At 44.3% G+C, this 20,631-nt stretch overlaps 4 protein-coding genes across 6 annotated transcripts; 1 reads left to right on the plus strand and 3 right to left on the minus strand.

Annotated features, from left to right (window-relative positions):
* Positions 1–217: 217 nt before the first annotated feature.
* LOC134017593 (uncharacterized protein C3orf20-like) lies at positions 218–8,414 on the minus strand. The gene is made up of 13 exons (XM_062457450.1): positions 8,048–8,414; positions 7,712–7,798; positions 7,490–7,571; positions 7,075–7,287; positions 6,598–6,877; positions 6,386–6,490; positions 6,068–6,203; positions 5,770–5,983; positions 5,353–5,680; positions 5,058–5,174; positions 4,172–4,314; positions 3,756–3,899; positions 218–332 (listed from the first exon to the last, which is right to left on the minus strand). Exons 1-13 carry the CDS (start codon positions 8,412–8,414, stop codon positions 296–298), a joined length of 2,253 nt encoding a protein of 750 aa, XP_062313434.1. The 3' UTR covers positions 218–295.
* A 386-nt stretch (positions 8,415–8,800) lies between these two features.
* ccdc174 (coiled-coil domain containing 174) lies at positions 8,801–13,441 on the minus strand. The gene is made up of 11 exons (XM_062465355.1): positions 13,290–13,441; positions 12,620–12,721; positions 12,421–12,521; positions 12,261–12,319; positions 11,944–12,097; positions 11,746–11,841; positions 11,494–11,630; positions 11,261–11,355; positions 10,970–11,117; positions 10,616–10,762; positions 8,801–10,380 (listed from the first exon to the last, which is right to left on the minus strand). Exons 1-11 carry the CDS (start codon positions 13,329–13,331, stop codon positions 9,428–9,430), a joined length of 2,034 nt encoding a protein of 677 aa, XP_062321339.1. The 5' UTR covers positions 13,332–13,441; the 3' UTR covers positions 8,801–9,427.
* A 743-nt stretch (positions 13,442–14,184) lies between these two features.
* ghrl (ghrelin/obestatin prepropeptide) lies at positions 14,185–14,899 on the plus strand. Its single transcript, XM_062465399.1, has 3 exons — positions 14,185–14,321; positions 14,445–14,540; positions 14,636–14,899. Exons 1-3 carry the CDS (start codon positions 14,208–14,210, stop codon positions 14,759–14,761), a joined length of 336 nt encoding a protein of 111 aa, XP_062321383.1. The 5' UTR covers positions 14,185–14,207; the 3' UTR covers positions 14,762–14,899.
* A 714-nt stretch (positions 14,900–15,613) lies between these two features.
* On the minus strand, positions 15,614–20,079 carry tatdn2 (TatD DNase domain containing 2). Of its 3 annotated transcripts, none has more exons than XM_062465367.1 (8): positions 20,036–20,079; positions 19,251–19,358; positions 18,850–19,168; positions 18,308–18,715; positions 17,115–18,167; positions 16,827–16,954; positions 16,312–16,495; positions 15,614–15,964 (listed from the first exon to the last, which is right to left on the minus strand). In XM_062465367.1, the coding sequence occupies exons 1-8, from the start codon at positions 20,044–20,046 to the stop codon at positions 15,824–15,826; spliced, it is 2,352 nt and encodes a 783-aa protein (XP_062321351.1). In that variant the 5' UTR covers positions 20,047–20,079; the 3' UTR covers positions 15,614–15,823. The 3 variants fall into 3 exon arrangements, with proteins under 3 accessions (XP_062321351.1, XP_062321370.1, XP_062321361.1); XM_062465386.1 differs by lacking the exon at positions 20,036–20,079 and adding an exon at positions 19,751–19,754; XM_062465377.1 differs by lacking the exon at positions 20,036–20,079 and adding an exon at positions 19,455–19,720.
* Positions 20,080–20,631: the final 552 nt, after the last annotated feature.

Here is a 20,631-nt window from a genome sequence, read left to right on the forward strand (position 1 = left end):
ACAATGACCACAGGACATTTCTTTAGACTTTCTTTCTTTCTTTCTTTCCTGTACTTTGTTTCCAGGGGAGCCGAAAGAGTGTGTGTGTGGGGGGGGGGGGCAGATTAGGACATCAGCAAACAATATTATGTGTGAAACAATACTGTGTGTGAAGCAATACTACTGTGTGTGCTTGTCTATATGTTGTTGGTCAGGACTGAAGGAAAGAGTGTGCTTGGGGAGATGCTGAATCTTTCCTTTGTCCTTTCATCTGTGTCATATCAGCAGTGGTCTTGGCTTCTAGTGGTGTTGAAGTTTATAGCCAAACATCTATCTTCACTTGCAGTACAACTCTGAAGTAGAAACCGAAGGCAACAGAGAAAAATACTCTCCAAAGGATGACACCAGCTGAAAAATGAAATTCTGTCAATATCATATAGCCTAATTAAATGTATTGCATTCAGGTAAACTAAATGGTGGAAACTACCCATGGTTTCCTGGTTTTCATTTCCTAACAAGAAAGAGGAACTTGGGAATGTAGTTCAGACTTACCATCACATTGCATGAAGCTGGGCTTGAGATAAATGTCTTGTGATAACTGAATTACAGGTCATGCAAAATCCTTATCATGACCTGAAGGATGATCATATTTATCAAATTAATCAGTGTTGATTTCACTGACAGCTATTCATTTGATTTGATCTATATGGCCTCTGACGTGAGCATGATGGCTTTGAGGCAATAAGCTTAATGACCATGTTTATGTGAGCACTGATCATTTATCTCCATAAAACCAGGCAGGATTAACCTGAATGTGCCCCCCTGTCATGTGTGTGGGTGTGCATGTGTGTGTATGTGTGTGTTTTGCAGGACACGGACAGACACATTTGGAAGGACAAGGAGTGTTTATGTCGATGTTATAGATGTCCAATCAAAGCTGAAATTCAGAAACACAACTGCTCAATAAAGACTGTAGTGCTCTGCCACTTGAATGCAGGGAAGGTAGGATTGATCTTCAGGGAATCACTTCTGCCTCTCTGACAGTGTATATTAATGATTAATTCACATTTTTTATCTTTCTGATCAACTTCTGTCACACTCCCTTTATGAAACATAGAACTTATTTATCCTCCATTCCTCTAGATGGCACATTGTTACTCGACGATTAGAATAGCTGCAGTAGATCTGGGGTCTTTGTTATTTTGATCTCTCTTGCTGTTAGTTTACTTTACAGTGGCATACAGAACAGTTATTCCATCAATCAGCCTGGCAGCTAACAAAAGGAGGGCCATGACCATTTAGACTAATCTTTCATCAACATTGAAACATTAAGACATTAAACCCTCGATTCTAGAGCTACAAGTATGATAGAAACTCCAAACAAGAGGTATGTTTGTCGAAGTAAAGTTTAAAGTAATCAATACTCCCATTTCACAATTCCCGACTCAGTCTCTTCTCACAGACCTACCTAATTGTCTAGAAACTTCTCAGATAAAGCAGGCCAATGTGTTGGTCTGGAGTTTCTCATGAAAAACAGTCAACACCACCTCTTCCCTCCTTCTTTCTCTACTTCACCAACCTCCTCTCTTTCTTTTTGTCCTGTCTGCATCAGCAGAATTTATGAGCCCATTAGGAGCATGTGAGCAGTGTGGACAGCGCTCAGCACTCAGCTAATCTCTTTATCTGCAGGCGTGAGGAAGGGGCCAAGGAGGAGACAGAATGCCTGCGAGACAAACAGTGCATCCAGATCCCATATCGGCTGAACACACACATACGTATAACAGTTCTCTTGCAGATTGATACATCCCAACCACCAACCACGCTAACCACCCTCTTTAGGATGTTAAGCTACTTAGTAGTCTGCTTGTGTCGTGAAGTTATTGATTATACTGCACATAGTATTGAAGGGGCATACACACATAATGCAGACATTCACATACACGGGTGACAACGGTTCAGTAAGGTGAACTCCAAACACAAATTAAATGTATTCATCAAGCAGAAGGCTGTTATTTACAACATAAATTTAGCCCCCACATTGTGACTTGTATCACAGCCACATTGAATCATCCCAGAATCCACAGGGTCTTCACTCTCCTCATTTCTCTGCTCCATCGGCTAGTGAGAGACACAGCTGGTCTGCCATCAGCCCACTGGTGTCAGCCTGGCTTACATGTGGCTGTTTCACACAGGCACAGCAGGGGTGGCCTTCCAGCTGCCTCACAGTGGAGCGAAGCGAAGGGCACAGAGGTGGCTGCAGAATCATCACTGTGGGGTGATGGAGAGGCAGACATCATTCGCATCATGTCAGTCATTACATAGTCTGGAGGCTGTGATAGACACACCACAGGGAACAGCTCAATCAAGGATGAACCATTACAGAATCTGCAGCATGAGCAAAGGAATTGACCTCTCTTATTGAGCACAATGGGATTGCCCCACTATGACAAACAGGACACCTTAATGACGAGACATGTAGATCCAGCTTAAGTCCGACGCTATGGTGACAAAAATGTGAACAGTCTCTCGTTCTAGTGTGTTTGTGTTGTGTAGAGACATCATTAATGTGATGATCGCTGAGGTCAATTCAGAACGTGATCCGTTTTCAGATAGCGTGTCCAGGGTCTGGACCCCGCTGACCCTGTAGAGCCCACCACAAAGTCACACTGAGGCCACCACTCGAGCCATCTCAGCCCCGCCCCATGCCAGGAAGTGGCTTGGACAGTGACTTGCTCAGACATTGCAGGGAAACAGCCAGTAGTCAAAAGAAAGTCCCCTCTGGGGGTGGATTCATAGTGACATCATCCAATGCTGATCATGGCTGTCCTGTCATGGATATCCTGGCCTGCAGTCTAGCTCATCACCCTGCTGGAGTCTTCTTGACTCTGAAATGGATTCATGTGGAGTTTTGGGAAAATATTTTCATTTTCTTAGGTTTTGTATTGAATGTAGCTACATCAGTCATCACTATTCCACATGAACATTTCATTTAGCACATTGATAGACTATGATCTCTATTTAGCTTTAGAATAACTCTCTTTTGAGACAGAGCACCTATAGTATCAAATCCAAAATCTATACATCAAGCTTTATCTCCACTCTTACCTCAGCCATTGTGGATCCATAGGATTTTATACTACTTTTATTGCTCCTCATACCGGTAAAATGCTTTCACAAGGGGCAGCAATGCTGGTGACATATCATTCCACCAGGCCACCCCTTCTTCCTCACACAGCCATAAAGGTGACATTGATTGTGGTCCCTGATCAGCGGTAAAGGACGTAAGAGAGGGGATTACCAAAGGCTGTGTCAGACACTACCCATCCACATAAGCCCCCTCATAAAGGCTCCATCAGCATCTCCTGAAGGCATTCACTCTGGACAACTCTCAAAAGTGGTTTCACTGCAGAGAAGTGTGGGCGTTTTGTTTGTGCTGTGATGAAGTTATGCTTCCAAAATCAAGAAAGTATAAAACAGGATTTTATATTCGAAGCGTAGGAATTGGAAAATGTTACTGTCTATTTAAAAAAAAAAAAAAAAAAATTCCCTAGGACAAAGCTGAAGTAATCCAAGACGTTATGGGGTGGAGGTCCAATCACAGCACGTTCTGCTTGTCATTGCTAGGATGGACATTCTGTCTGACATACTGGACACCACAAAGTCCAGCGCAGTACCATTCAGGAAACTGATGAAACAGGTTAGATGAGTACAGTACAACTGAGGTCCTTAGTGTGTGTGTGTTTGCATGTGTGCATGTAAGTGCATGTCTACAATACCTGTGTGGAGGCTGGTCAGGGAAGCGGTCCTCTTTGTGATGGGAGCAGGAAGACTTGGATCTGGGGGGTCTGACCTGGACACGCCCATCTCCCCTGCTGTGTCCGGCTGCCTCAGTTCGAGGGGGAATCCTGAATTGAAACTTCCTGGAATAGGGTGATTTTATTTATATGTATTACCATAAACAAATGTATATGATGTCAGTCTGTGTATGACATGACTACATACACTGTCTCTATTCTTTAAAGAATATGACAGCACGCAAAAAACAGGCCTGGATCTGTTGCTGATTAATTTCAGCACTGATCTGACATTAATATCAAGATACACATAAGACGTGTATACACACACACTTTCACAAACACACAAAGTATACTTTATTTAAGACTAAGTAGACTCCTTTAGAAGACACACTCACCCCAGTTTGTAGTCTTGGGGCAGAAAGTTTCCCTTGGCATAGTCATTCTGTGTTTTGGTGATCTGCTTTAGGAGGTTGGTTTTGCTGAAGTCATAGCCATTGAGAGCAGTGCCTCCGAATATCAGTTTGCCTCCAACGTACATCTTAAAACGTGTACAGATACACAAACATACAGACACACACAAGGCAAGACGAGCACATCAGGTTTTGGTGGTGGGTCAAAATAAGAACATAGCTAAAAGGTTTATGCCTTTTACTTTGCATACTGCTTTTAACTTTGTGTAGAGCAGTTAATAATACTTTACGGAGAAAAAGACAAACTTATTGTGTTGTTATCTGTCCAATCACACACCCTTAATTTGTTGTTTTTCATTTGTGCCTGTGTGGTCATTGTGCATCACTTAGAGTGTATGTTAGACCTGTATTATACAGTCATAACTTTCAAGATGACGTTTCCTTATTGTTGTGTCACTTGCTCCTGTCACTGCAACTGCCTTGTCTCTCCTTCCAGGATATATATACATAAATGTGCAAAGGCAGCAATGCATAAACAGGCCTTCATAAAGAGGAGGGAGAAAAAAACACACACACAAGGTGACAGTGGTGTGACTGTCTAAGTCTGTATTTCCCATCCTGCCTGGGACTAAAGTGCACAGAAACAAAGAAGGGAAAAAACACATGGGCCAAGGTCAGCCCTCAACTAAACTAGGACAAGATCCGCCTTTCCACACAGGCAATGCACAACACATACACACACGCACATCCTCCTGCTTTTAGTAGACACAGTACTGAAATATTATTTAATTTTACCCTCCCCATGGTTAGTATATTGTAAGGGGAACTGAATAGTTCTCCAGACATGATCCTGTTCCCTTGTGTCTCGTACCAGTAGTATTCCAGGTCCCACGTGATGCCTCTGGACCAGGACTGGGACGGCAGTCTGGGTCAGATGGGTTGCTGTGTCCAGATCGTACTTAACCAGTCTGAAGGGGTTGCGAGAACTCTGGCACAGGCAAACAGAACACATATTGCTATTCACGTATATCATCTTGGACAATCAATATGTGAACATATTGTAGTTTCTATAATCATCACAGAATCAAGAATTCCATGGTGCTCTTGATTGGGAACAGCAGGGGACTGACGTCTATCTACACTGACTGTACACCCCGCCTTCTCACCTTAGCACAGGGCATGGCAGAGGTGGACACCTGTTTATGGTGGATCGTCTGCAGGACCTGCTCCACACTTTGACCCCAAGGTGGGGGGCAGACGGAGGAGGTGACGTAGACCACGATCACCTGGCCCGGGCGGGCCCAGGGCCCTCCCAGGAACAGCTCCAACTCCAGGTCCGAAAGGGCAGGCAAGCGAGTGGAGCAGTGGCAGCCCTGCCCCTTGTAGGTGTTGAGGAGGAGGTGCCGCAGAACCACGAGGCAGGGAGGGGCTGGGGTCTCACTGCGAGGGAGGGCTGACTGAGAGGACATGCACAATGACCCTGCTGACTTGGCCCTGCAGGAGAGTGTAAGAGAGAGGCTGACGGAGGCAGCTTGTCTGTCTGCGTCTGTTCTATGGTGTGCGCCTGTGTCTGTATGCCTTACCTGTGTGAGGCTCGTCTGAACAGGGGAGATGTTCTGGACATGGGCAGGCTACAGGTGGCCGGTCGAGGTAACTTTCTTCTAAGAGGTGCTGGCCGTACAAAAGCAGGTGGGCTCTCCTCATTACCGAGGTGCACTCTGGGAGGTGAAGTCCAAGGCTCCTTATGTTTCAATGATCTGGGTTTAGGGTCTTGGAGTAGGGGCTCTTTGATAAGACCTGCATGTTGGACAGGTAGATTGAGAGACAAACAATCTCCCAGACCAGATGTCTGTGTTAAAGTCTGCTTCTGCTGAGACCTACCTGCGGCCACCATGTAGAAGTTGAGCCAGTGCAAAGCCGTGTGTCTGACTCTCTTTCTGATCACCTGCATCTCTGCCCTGGAAACAGCCAGCTTCTCCTCCTCGGCACCAGGGTCCTGAACTCTGCTACTGGAGGCCTGTATGGGGGAAGGGGGGGTAGAAAAAAGGAAGGAAGGAAGTAGGGTGAAAGGGTGAGTAATAACCCAACCTTACAATCAGGAGGATTCATGTATCCAAGTGGATGGTTACAGTTAATGCCCAATGATAAATTAAACTGCATAAAGAGATAAATCTAGACAGACAACGATGGGTTTCTTACCAAGGGTTTCTCTTTTATTTTCAGGGTGACACTCTCACCCAGAGCTGTGAAGGTCACATTCATGGAGAAGTGTTTACTGAAGGTCAGGGAAATGACATCATTTACCTGAGGCGAAGATAAAATAAACATATTTGATATAAATACACACATTCAACCACACACTTTATCACAAAGATACACTTTCCCAGATACACCGTATACATTGTATACACCTTATATGTGTATGTGTCCTCAAGCTGAGCCTGTGGGTTGAAATGCCATTCCTTGGCAAGGCTGCCTTCTCGTGTGTATTGCTGGCATCCAGAGGTTCCCACCAGAAAGGCAAACCAGCTGGTTGTGGGTTTACCTGTATGGTACACATAGCCCTGCCCACTGGGCATGAAGGAGGCCAGTAGATTGTCATTGGGGCTGTCCCCAAAAATGTTGGTGTAGATGCCCCCTCTGGTCTTAGTACTTGGGATCTGGCACACTGCCACGGATCCAGAAGGGTAGCTGGGACCCAGTTAGAGACAACACACTCAGCAGGGAGGGAGGGAGGGAGGGAGGGAGGGAGGGAGGGAGGGAGGGAGGGAGGGAGGGAGGGAGGGAGGGAGGGAGGGAGGGAGGGAGGGAGGACAGAAAAACATATACAGACAGAGACAGACAGGCAGAAAGAGTTGATATCTACTGTAGATGACTGAGTAGGATACTAGACATAGGAGGTGCCATCAGGCAGGCTGTAGTGTAGCTTGAGGGATGTAGCGGAACCCATGTACTTGGTGTTAGGGATGATGGGGAAGAGACCATCCCCTGCAAATCGTTGAAACGGGGGCATGGGCTGGTTGAATTTGTCTTCCGGGTAGTGCTTGGTTGACAGCAGGAATGTGTTCCCTGTTACCACCAGCCTGTCCTTTTCCTCTTTTCTGTGAGGCAGGAAGGAGTACACAGTCAACACCTGGTCTAAACTGACTAGTCGTTCAGTATGGGACTCATACGGGTTGTGACAGGTTATAATTGGTTTTCATGATGCATTGATTAGTAAGGAATTGTAGAAAAGAGGAAAACTGGTGGGGCCGTTGTTTGGCCTCTGAGATGGGAGACTGAAGGGGGAGGAGATGCACCTACATCTGGTCTAGGATGGGTTGCAGCTTGTCGACAGCCCAGTGACACACCTCCAGAGTCTGGCTGCTAAAGCAGGGAGTGGTGGCTGGGAAGTGCAAACTGGGGTTTAGGGTTAATTACGCCCTGAATACTTAATTAAACAATGTTCTCATTTAGATCACTGAAGTGACCTTTTAAGGGCATTGATTTGTACAGGAAGATGTGCTGCAGTGATTGGTGGGTTACCTCTGTAGGTGAGGGAGAAGGAGAGGTGGGACAGATGTTCTTCCAGGTAGAGACGCAGAGTGGAGGTCACAGGGACGCAGGTCCCTCCTGGACACATGCCACATCACTGTGATCCACCCACTGACTTATTCTTGACCACAACATAAATTAACATTCCGATTATCACAGTTTCACTGTGGAGATCAAACCAAATCAAATTCCTTTGCAACACGTACCCCATTGTTTACAACACATTTGCAATGTTCTAGGATGAAGACCAACCACATGATGTGCGCATTATCAAGTTCAGGGTCAGTGTTCGTGATGACAGTGGTGGGACCAATAAAATAAGCTCACCATTGTTTTCTCGTTCTGTGTGGAACCTCTTCTTGAACTTGAAAGTACTGCAGCGGGTAGTAGCCTGACGAACAGACATGCTGGATTCATTGGGCAGCAGCACATGACTGGGCACCATGGACATTGTGCAGCAGGTGTCTGGGGGCAAGTGGCCGGTTCGTAGTGGTCTGCTGAACACCTTAGGCTGATGGAGGGGCTTGGCACCTTGGGGGAGGTCAGATAGCTCCTCCCAGGACAAGTCACACAGGTTACAGATGCCTCTGGGGAGCAGGACCTCCTTCTCCTGGCATTCCTGGAGGAGCAGTGCTATCTGATCCAGGAGGCAAGGAGCTTCAGTCATGCAGCGCTGGAAAGTCTTCAGGTCCATATCAGCTGGAATTCAAACAGTCGCACTGGGACATTTCAGACACTTGAGGGTTCTTGGGCAACTGCAGATTGTATGCAGTCTATGTCGTCTCAGAATTGGCTTCAAATGACAACAAAATGTCATAGGTCACTGATTTTAGCACCTTAAATGACTACTATTCATACTAGTTATTCATGCGTTCTGGAACCTAGGAACACACAGCCTCTTATGACCAGCTTTTAAAGGTTCCAGAGCCTCTAAGGGCAGAATAAGAACATTCTATGGTTTACCACCTTTGATTCAATACAAAGGTGATGCACTGTGCCCTCACAACAAAACACAACGGTTGCCATCATGAGATTGGCCATTAGTTAACTTGATAACTAGGACAGTACTTAAAGCATAAAAATGTTATTTGTAGTTATTAAAATCAAAGTTATACAGCTCACAAACATACATTTGTAATTTATCAAATAAGTTTGCAACTCTCTAATATCCACAAAAACAAGTGAATTGCAGTAAGCAAGCTTCACTATTAAACATAGGGTCAAAAGAATGGTCCTAGCACCACCTAGAGGCTAATGGTTACATGTATAAATTATAGTTAACTATAATAACCTCAACCCCCTTCAATCACTGTTCTTTTCCAAGTGAAGGCTGCACAAATGTTTGCCTGTGAACTGAAATGACAGATGGCAAGCTGACACATTCAAAAACTACACTACACTAATATCAGCAATCATAAATAATCGTACTTCAAAGGAAAAGCACCTCAAGAGAAATCATAACCAGACAGCACTAAATTAAACCTACTTATCTTTAATCACATTTCCAATATATAGAACCCTTGTGTGAAAACATTTTGTTGGTTGGGATATTTCAACCAAATAAACATGGTTATTTTACTGTTTTTTAATCTGTATTTTTGGTTTAAAGTTACATCAAACATTGGTGTCTGGCTGGGTGACTGTACATCCCAGTTGTGACTGGCTGGAGTGATCCATGTTTTTCTCCATTTAGTCTTTCAGTAAAGATCAAGTAGAGCTCTTGTAAAAGGACAGCATGTCCTCCAGACTCTGGGAGGTTTCCAGGGGCTGGGACTGAGCTTCCTGCATGGGCTGATGAGGCTGGGCCTGTTGCTGGACCAGGGGTTGGGCCTGTTGCTGGACCAGGGGTTGGGCCTGTTGCTGGACCAGGGGTTGGGCCAGATACTGGGGGGGATACTGGCTAGGTGGATACTGGCTAGGGGGATACTGGCTAGGTGGATACTGGCTAGGGGGATACTGGCTAGGGGGATACTGGCCATAGGGATACTGGCCATAGGGATACTGGCTAGGGGGATACTGGCCATATGGATATTGGCTAGGGGGATATTGGGGTGGGTAGTGGGGGGGATACTGGGGTGGGTAGTGGGGTGTGGATGTATACTGCAGGTGAGATGGAGGACAGTTAGGATGCAATGGTGGAAGAGAACACTGGGAGAAAAGGGGTGGGGCAGTCGGAGGACAGTGCATTGGCGGTGCTGTGTACTGAAGTTGGGGGGCGCTCGGCACAGCAGGTGCAGAGGGTACGGGCTGAGGTTGGTCTTGATCTGTGGTTTGGGGTTGTATCTGCATTTTAATCAGAGGGGGAGGAGATGTGTGTTGGGGTTTAGAGTGGCCAGCAGCACTATTAGGCTGCGGATGGGCTTGGGGTTCAGGGTGGGCCAGGGGTTCAGGGTGGGCCAGGGGTTCAGGGTGGGCCTGGGGTTCAGGGTGGGCCTGGGGTTCAGGGTGGGCCTGGGGTTCAGGATGAGGCTTGGGTGGCTCCTTGCTCTTTTCACTTTGTGCATCAGACCACTTGAAAGTCATTTTGGGTTTGTCCTGTTCTCGTCCAACAGTTCTTCCATAACTTGGTTTCCTATCCTCTTTAAAATACGCAGAGGGAGGGGCAAAGTCTGCATCACGTTCTTCTCGTCTCCGGTTAGTCCACAGGCCCAGAGAGAATTCTGAGGGAGAAATTGGAGGGAAGAGGCTGGTTATATCACAGCATCCTACAGAGTTAAGGCAGGCTTTGGTTACAACTGATCTAATGTCTGACCTAAAATCTTGCACGAGTCTCATTTTATTATTGACTGCATAATAAACTGTTAATTTAAAAACTACTACATGGACATATTGTAAATATCAAATATATTTTCAGTTAAAGATTTTAGGATCAAATATCACAACATTGAAGTGTACCTTTGCCCCTGTCCCACTCTCTGACGTGGGGAACCCCTGGCCTGGTGTCCTTTCTCTCCTGGATCTCCACCTCCACCTTCCCAACCTTCCCACTGGCCTCAGGGGCATGCTCTGATGGAGGCAGGGGACCAATCTCATCGTCTTCTTCTAAATGAAGCAAGACAATGCATTCAACACTTTCAAAGCAATAACTTGAAAGGAAATAATAGGAAGTTAACATGGTAGACGTTATGGACAATCATGGATGAAACAACTGGGAAACCATATCAGTACAATTTAACACAACAGGTTATCCTGGTCATTGTGTCGTCTCATTACTTTCTACAGTGATGCGCTGTAGCTATTTGTTCTAACCTTCTTTCAGTGGCTCTTCCTGATCCTCCTCTGTGCCATCCATCTTGGTATTTTTGTTCTTTCTCTGCCTCACCTTAGCCAGTCGAGCCTTAAGTAGAGCCTTTCTCTTCTCCTTCAGCATCTCTCTCTTACTACGCTGGTCTGTCGTCTGACAGGGAAAGAAGGGGGGGAGAAGGCAAGCAAGGAGGAAGAGAGATATTGGAAAGGAGATACAGTGTCAACACTCATACATAAACTGATGGGGTACAAAAATGTGAGCTTGACAAGGACCGAGAAAATAGAGCTCCTCACCTGGTCTCTGAGCATGTCCAGGGTGTCTCTCTGTTTCCTGCGCTGCTCCTGGTCCTGAGAGAACGCAAAGTAGCCCACACCCAACTCACGGGCCTCTGAAATAGACAGAGAAAGGAGGGGGGAGGGAGACTAACAGATTAGATCAATAATCCTAACACATTTTGTACACTATTAAGTATCGAGTTTGGCAATCATCTCAGATCCATAGTTCAGTAATGGTGCAACATGCTAACCTTGCTCCCTAATGTCCTCATAGTGGATTGGTCCCACAGGCCTCTTCAACGCCTCCTCTTCCTCCCTCTCCCACTCTTGTCTCTGAAGCTCACGACGCATGTCCTCTGACAGCAAGGTCTTCTCCGTTACTGCATGTCTGCATGGGCAAACACACACACAAACACACACATATAGTTATTCTATTAATGAGCCGGATCTACAGTTTAAACCTAGCGTCAGCGTTTGTTTAGACCACAACGCTATTCCTGTACCTTTTCCCTTGAAAGTCTTGGTCCATTTTCTTGAACCCTGGCAGGTCTTTCTTCATGCACTTCCTTGATCTGCCCAGAGCATCCACATAATCCACCCTGCAGACAGACAACAGGAAGTTGTTGACCTCTAAACCATGAGGTCATGTGGCTTCATAATGATTCAGAGCTTTGGAGCTTGTATTGGTGTGGGAACATTACCACTCCTCTTCCGGGTTCTCGGGGGGTGGGATTGGGGACGAGCTGCCCATATCCCTGTCCTCGATCTCCCTGTCTTGCTGGGCATGAGTCTCTCTCTTCTTGTCAATGATCTTCTGAGTGAAATCCACCAGGAACAAACCCTCTGTCTCCTCATCTGTTATATCATCAAAAAGATGATAGAACAATGAAGTAGAATCACGTAGAAAGTAGAATCCGTTGTTATTCAGAAGCACAGTACGAGATCACTTCTGTTCACCTCACCATTACTCTTACACCACACTTCTACTTAGTATTCAAGTGAAATAATTGACACAAACCAGGAAAGTCTCCTTTGGTCATCTGCTCATAGAGTTTGGCCTTCTCCTCCAGCTTCCGTCTGCAGTACAGGAATACAGGTTATTACCAAAGGTCGGGTCCAATACATAAAGGATGTCTTAGATTGATTTGACCCTAACAACTGCTAACTAGGCTACTGACCTCGACTTATCAAGGTTGTTTTCCTCCTCTGTCAGCTGCTCCACATCTTTCTGTGCTCGTGCAGAGACCCCCTCATTCTGCTTATTCCACACTGTGGGCTTCTACAAACCAAAACAGACAGACAGAACGTTACATTTAAGCTGGATACAAACTAAGATCATTTGTGATCATACATTGTAAGAAGTCCCTTTCAACATACCTTAATTTTGAAATTAGAAGAGCCAGCTCCAGCATCTTGTCCTAGCTTCTGATGTTTGAATTTCTCCTGCTTTCTGTAGAGTTCAGCTTTGAGGTCCACCAACTACAGAGAATTAAATATAACCTGCAATGTTACTTAGCTAGTAACTGTTTTGCAATCGTTCAATCACTTAAACGGGTTTGAACACAATATGAAACTGCAACAGTGAACAAACTTCAGGTGTTGTCAAAGTAATTCTCCCTCAATTAAGTAACGTTGTTAATACAATCACGTTTTCTTTTGTTACCTAGCAGCAGACTTCATGAAGTCTACGGGTTTGCGTGTGTGTGACAGTTTGTGTTTGTGGGTGTGTGTATCATACAGTTATATAACGACAATTCACTGACAGGATTTATAAAATATTATCACAGTAAATGCCCTAAATTAACGGATCAATGCAACAGATCGGTGTTATACCAGCAGTCCAATAGAGGCTAACTATATGCTAACTCAGAGAACTAAACAGGTTGACTCCAAAAGTAAATGCACCAGCCTGTGTCGTACTCTAGTTAAATTGAACATGTATTTTACATTGGTGAGGGTTGGAACTCCCCGTTGTAATTACACAGAAAAGAACGTTAGGCCTTTAGTGATAGTTAGCAAACTTTATTTAAATAGTTGAGCTACTCACAGAAGAGGCCGTAACATCGTATAGCTTTTTCTTCTTATCCATTACTGTTTCTGATCAATCTCGTCTACAAAAGCAAATAAACTAGCCGTCCTCCGTCCAGTACTAGCATGATACCTTCTTTGTGGGATTCAACCCAACGCGACTTCCATGTCTAAGTGATCATTACTGCCATCTACTGGTGTGGAAAGGTATGGAACATTGCACGTTTTATCAAACAACTCACCTTACCTGTCGACTTCAATAGAAATACAAAGTTCTTCACTTATTGATAGGCTACTGACTGACCGTCACTGTGTCGTTGAAAGTATATTTGTTTGGAAAATGTGTCCGGTTATATATGCAGACACATTAGCAACATAACTGTTTTTATCTGCCAATACTAAACAAACGGATGTGCAAATTGGGCACACATTCTGAGACACACAAATACACAAATACATAAATGGCACGGTTGTGTAGAAGTGAATATGTCCACGTAAAACCATTGTCATACCAACTGGGGTTGCTTTGTCTTGCCAAGAGAGGCACTGAGCTGAAACACTCAATTGCTGTCAGCTAGTAGGCTCAATTGATGACTAAAGGTCACAATTAGCATTAAGACACAGCTATGCTTGGCCCCTTATCTAGTCAAACATTTGAACAATCCATGCTTACCCAGATGAGTTATCTATAGTATTGTGTACTATAGTAACACAAACAATGAGAAAGGGAACTAGAATGGGTATATATAACGTGGAGAAAAACCAATCTGAACAAATCGACATCTGTGTCAGGTGAGTCAAATTTAATTCTTCTGGCACAAGTTATGGGGTTTGATGTTTGGAAAAAACAATTTTAAGTGCTGTTTAAATCAGGCTGTACATTCTGTATTTGTATTTTATTTGTCAGTAGATCTTCCTAAAGCAGCCATTCTTCACCATGATTATGAAGAGAAGTACTGGTGTGATGCTCCTGTTGCTATGTTGTCTGTCTCTGTGTTGCAAGTCAGCCAGTGCTGGCACCAGCTTCCTCAGCCCATCGCAGAAACCTCCGGTAAGTAGGTGTTTATAGGTGTATAGTAAGGAGATGGGTGATGGTGTGTGTTGATGTGTTTGAGTGACGGAGACAGAGAATAGGGTGGGTGTTCTGGTTAGATTAGTCTGGTTTTGTTTGCAGGGTAAAGGAAAGCCTCCCACAGTTGGTCGGAGGGCTGTGGAGGAGTTTTCTGAGCTGTTTGAGGACCACCAACCTCAAAAGGATGGACACAAAACAGTGAGTCATAGACACTTTCGAAAATAGACCTGAAACATTTTAAAAACACGTCGACTCTAGGTATGACCGACCTGTTCGGCCTGTGCTGCCAACAGGTGACAGTCCCATTTGAGATGGGTGTCCACCTGAGTCAGGCGGAATACGAGGAGTATGGCATGGTGCTGCAGAAGATCCTGCAGGAGGTCCTGGGAGATGACCCACCAGCAGGAAACCTCATCTGACCTTATGTTTCTGTCAAAACATTGCAGACAACTACTGGGTACAACTTTAGCGTTATTGGATTTTTCTGAATGTTAAATGTGGAATAATAACATGTCCTATGATTACATCATGTGTTTGTGGCAGAGTAAACCAGTATAAACAAGTGCCATATTTTTATGCTTTCAACAAAATGTTCTTCTTCCCTAAACCACATCACATTTCTGAACAAAGAAATTTCTTTTTTTCTTTTCTTAAAAATAAACACTTAAAAAGGTACAGCTTGTACCTTTGTATCTAAAGCCACTACAGATTACAGAAATAGGCTAATGGACCAGCTTGGCAGCCTCTTCCTCTTATTTAATTAACTCCCAGGGAGAATGTAAGTTGTTTCTCTGTAAATTACCAAATGCCTGAATAATTATCATTGTATTCCTCATCATACAATAATGAAATCAAGATTGGAAAAAAGTATTTAATGACAGCATTAAATTACATAACATATTGAGGGCTGGAGTTCCACAGCAACAAACTACACCAAAATCAACCCATCTGACAACAGTCAGTTAAGAATGCAGAAGAATTATAAAAACACAGAACAGGGATGTCAAATGACCATAACATATCAAAACCAAACCAATGACAAATCATATGAATACTAAATACACAGCAACCAACAGCATCCTCATCACGTGCGCCACACCAACAGAAGTTTGGGTCAGACTGAGAACCCTTTAGTTTAGAGCTTTATAACAGGAGCTCAAACAGAGCACACCTGTTCTCAACAAAACACAGGAATAGACTTGTGCCAGCAAAAGTTAACTCTTGATCCTATTACATTTAACAAGAAAAATACTATTGACATGAAAGGCCTTACACAAAGGATGTAATCAAATATACATTTGATATATTTCAGAGATTTATCTTTCATCTTTTTTTTTTTCTTCTGAAAAGCAGACCTATTGCAAAAAATCAAACAAACTATTTCAGAGCCCCCATTTCTTTCACTTTTTTATGCATGTATGGTTACATCTGATAACCATGGTTACATCTGATAACCATGGTTAGCTTTACAGTCATCAAGTTTACAGACCATAGAGTTGAGTGGTGTTGCTTCTAACAGTGGTAAATACTGTGGTGATGGGCTCTCTCTTTAGGACGCTAATCTCACGGAGTGTGTGAATGCCCATGCCAGGGTGGGCAAACCTGCACACATCTCTACTAACCTGGCGAGACAAAGAAAATCAATGAACGTACATGAGCAAGGCATTGTCTTCTACACCAGTGGTTCTCAACCCTGGTCCTCAAGTACCCCCTTGTCCTGCATGTTTTAGATATTTCACTGCTCCAACACACCTGATTCAAATGAATGGTCGTTAGCAGGCTTCTGCATAACTAGATAACGACCCATTCATTTGAATCAGGTGTGTTGGAGCAGGGAAACATCTAAAACATGCAGGACAAGGGGGTACTTGAGGACCAGGGTTGAGAACCACTGTTCTACACCATTCCAACTATTGACTCAAAATGCTAAAAGTGTCTCAGTGAAACTCCATTTTGAATGTGTGTCTACCTTATGCGGTAGAAAGTATGGTGCATCCGTCTCCAGGACGATCCGTTCAAGGGGAATCCTGCGCACGGATTCTCGAGCCTCAGTGGCTTTGGGGTAGGTGATGAGGGCAGTGAAGCCTACATACAGGTTAGGAAACGCATCCAATAAGGGCTCGATGACTGAGTAACTGTTGGTGAAACAGTGCCTGAAACACAAGATTACAATAAACTGCAGCAAATGTGTAACATATCTTTGTCTATTGAATACACTTTTTAAATAGCTATAGGTCCGTTTTCATGCCAAGCTGTCAGCCTTGTTTCAAGACATCTTTACAGTTGTTCTCATTCTTTCTGTTGTAACTTTTTCAAAAGAGCCACTGTTGGGGTTTGTTTCTTAACAGAAAAAACAAAAGGCATTCCAGTGTGTCTGCACCAATGTAGCATACATTAGCCTAGTGACAGGGTTAACACAATTACATATTTAAATTATTAGTTGTTTGTATACAGTCATTTAACAATGAACACACGCCTCCAAACCTGTGAATCTTGTAATCGCGGGGCACACACTTCTTCATGATCTCAAGCAAGTCTTTGTCTGCATCTCTACAGTGGATCACAAGAGGTTTTTTCATGGCCACTGCCAGGCGCAGTTGACGCTCAAATACCTGCAGGGGGAGCCAAACCAACACCACCATCACTGTCATACCCAGGTTTTAAGCATAGAAATTAAATGAATTGAAAGACTCTTGGCCAGTAACTCAATCCTCACAACCCTTAATCAATGAACAGGGATGAATAGCCTCTACCCAAGGAGTCCAAGCCCACCTGCTTCTGCTTGACCGCGCTGGTTGAGTTTTTGTGGGAGTAGTCTAGGCCGATCTCTCCAAAGGCCACAGCCTTGGGGTGCCGCATTGCCATCAGGATGTTGCGCTCCTGCACATCCGAGTACTCCTTAGCAAAGTGAGGGTGGCACCCAAACGCACCCCACACCAACTCTTCTCCTAGCAGCCCCTCCCACAGAGCCTCCCTCACCATGATGCGAGGGTTGCAGAAGTCAGCGATGCAGCCATGGAACTCGGATGGGAAGCTGCTGCGGTGCATGCTTCGGAACCGTGCAAAGGTGCCAACAAAACCCAGCTTGCCATACAGCATGTCCAGGTGGCAGTGGGTGTCCACAAACCCCAGCTTGGCCTCTACCCGTTGTGAGGGGTCACATGTCCAGATAGGCTCTGCCCCGACTGACATCCTCCTAGTGACGTTGTCAAAGGCTGTGGAGGCGTGGCTGTCCAGAAAGGCATCGGAGTACCTACGGGGGGCAGGGTGACAGGGGGGATAGGGGGAGAACAAGCTGTGTCCTAGAGGCAGGATCTCCGAAGTGGACGCTGGGTCTTTCCTTGAGCGTATGGGCAGTGCAAAAGGGTCTGGGGACATGAGGGCACCTCTGGTAGGTCGCTGGTCCCACTGGTTAACCACACCCGTCCTGGGAGTCTCTGGAGTTGTGCTAGGGGATATGTGATTCCTTCTTTGCATCCCTGGGAGGGCTTGCTCAGAAGATGGAAAGCTTGTACTCCATGACTGGGGGGAGGTGAGGTCTAGACACTTCTTGGGGAGGTAGGGACCAGGTGAGGAGAGAGAGGTGAGGGAGGGGATCACTAGACCCTGGGTAGGCAAAGCAGGACTGCTGGGTTTCTTGGTGCCTATAGAGTAGTTTTGTGGTTTCATGAAGTGGGAGTCACGATTGTCCAGGGCAGAAGGTGTCGACTCACTGCTTTCATCTTTATGGCTTGAGAAATCTTTATCCTGGGAGAACGTCTTAACTGCCACAGGGTCCTCAGCATCTGACCAATCAGGAGAGTCACCTGATTTGAAGATCACGCTCTTTCAAGGGAAAACATTGAGGACAATTTACAACATTATACAGAAAGACAACTGATACAAAAACTGGACAAAATTCTGCTTATTCTGTATTAAGCGACATTTGTAGAGCTAACAGTTTATCTTTAATCTCTGGAACACACCCTTGTATCTTTCTCGAGAAAAGCGCTGTCTTCTAGAGTGTCTGTGTTGACAAATACCAGAGGACGAATCCAATTGTCGCCTTCTTCCTCAACAGGAGCTCTACCATCAGGCTCGCTTTCTGACGGGGCAGAGCAGCAGCTCAAGTCAAAGTCTGTACTTTGATCTAACTCTTGACTAGGCATCTCATCACTTGTGTTGAGTGTCAACTTCCTGCCTGGGAACTTCCGGGCTAGAGAGGGGCTCTTGGCTCTAGAACATTTGACTGGGGATGAGGTCTTTCTTCCTCGCCCAAAAGCTGCCGTTAAGGCCTTCCGGTAGATTGCCTTGGATCCTTCATCGGGAGTCGAGTTTTTCCTCTTCAAGTCACAAGAGACAGGCGAAGATGTGGTACCATCCATGAATATTACCTGAATGAACACAAAAATGCTTGACTGAGAATGATTTACATTTCGCAGATGCTAGGACAGAAAAAAACAAAAAAACTTTCAAGTCTCCAAGTTTCAAGGAAATTGTGTTTGTGAACAAGACCCACATGACTTACCTTGGAGGGAGTGATGGATTTAAGATGTTTTCTGGAAAGCTTCTTGACTTTGTCTGTACCTGGGTTACTCCCATTCTGGGTTTCTGCTTTCCTCTTGGGTGTGTCCAAACAGATATTGCCCAGTTCTCCAACACCAGAAGACTCTGAAGACACATTTAAAACTGCCGAAGACGGACTCAGTTCTTCTTTGGGGGATATACTCCAACGAGTTGGTCTATGTTCTCCAACATTGCTCTTATGGAACTTAGTAGGGGAGCATACAGCTGACCGTAGCCACTGAAACTTGAACTTCTTATTGTTGTCCATCTTGTCATTGACACTACAGAGAAAAACAATTGCGTGGTTAGCCTCCATGGCTTTATAAAAGTTTAGATTACAAAGCCTAGTAGATAGTGTTTTACCATTCAATGTTGCCATTTAAATGTGCCTTCCTGTGTTTTCTGTAGAATGGCACCTGAAACTTAGTTGTCCATCTTTTTTTCCACGTTGGATAAAGTAGGGGCATTTCCCTGAATTAAACAAACACGTGGGGAAAACATGAGAAAACTGGTTACAGCCTGATCAGAAATGTTGACATTCAACCCGTTATATATATTTTTTTATACTTTCAAAAGGCAGCTAGCTAACTAGTTAAGTTAGCTCTCGGTATCAAATTAGCTGGCCGGGATAGGCATCACATAGTTGTTCGGTAGGTTTGTGCTAGCAAGCTAATGATAGCACAGCAGCAGAAACTTGCTAGCAAGCATTACAATGAGTTACAGTAAGCCAACTGTCCGTTCAATCAACGTAATTTGCAAAAACATGACCAACAGGCCGATCCAGTTCTCAAGATTGCAAAAATATTTCTGACAATCGGAAAAACCATATTGAGAAATACGTTTGCAAGGCATCAGCTGTTTACCTTCCGTTTGAAAAATGGCAAAGATTTACCGCCACCGCCACGTGTAAAACGGAAACCATGTGTTCTGATTAATAAGTGCGCTTGTCTTATGATCGACTTCACTTGGTTACCAATTGGAAAAATCCAATATTATTTTATAAACTGACATATTTATAACAATACTACAGTTAACGTAGCCTACTTAATATCACAATTAATTAAATTATTGATAAACTCATTTTGAACATGAATGACAGCCTTCGGTTTTCATAGGCTTGTGAATGTGTAGCGTGGTTTTACTAACACCTGCTTTTCATGATTCCACTATCCAAGTCTGCCACTTTTGACACAAGCGGTTGTCCTCAGCCTATGTTAAGCATGGGTGTATATTGAAAAAGCCAAGACACATCTTTTTGAACAGAAAATACATTATCCAACAGAGTTCAGTAATCCGGACCCCAGAGATAGGCTACCAGTGCCACTTTTTTTTGTTATCCCGTCAGAATAGTGCAATAACATTACCATCAAACGTACATTGTTGTTGACCTTTTAAACTAGAATAATCCAGTTAAACAGCTGTCACAATAAAATGGTTTTCCGGTGCAATTACCGAGCCCCAAACATATTCTTCAGATTTTCTTCCGCCTACAATTCAGTCTATTTAGACTCAATTATGGCTAACTAGGCTAATTAGCCTACGTAGCCTACAGGTGAATGTTTTACTATTGTTTTATCGAGATTTAACGTTCAAATGTGACGGTCAGTTTGAGTACACACATATTATTTCAGAAAATGTAATATAATTTACATTTTGAAATGGTCAGTAGAGTGCACGGAGTTTACTATATTTAAGTATACACACAATACTACACATTTCTGTAGTCATAGTCACAGAATAAGAA

The sequence above is a fragment of the Osmerus eperlanus genome, chromosome 1 (assembly GCF_963692335.1).
Source record: "Osmerus eperlanus chromosome 1, fOsmEpe2.1, whole genome shotgun sequence".
NCBI lineage: Eukaryota > Metazoa > Chordata > Actinopteri > Osmeriformes > Osmeridae > Osmerus > Osmerus eperlanus.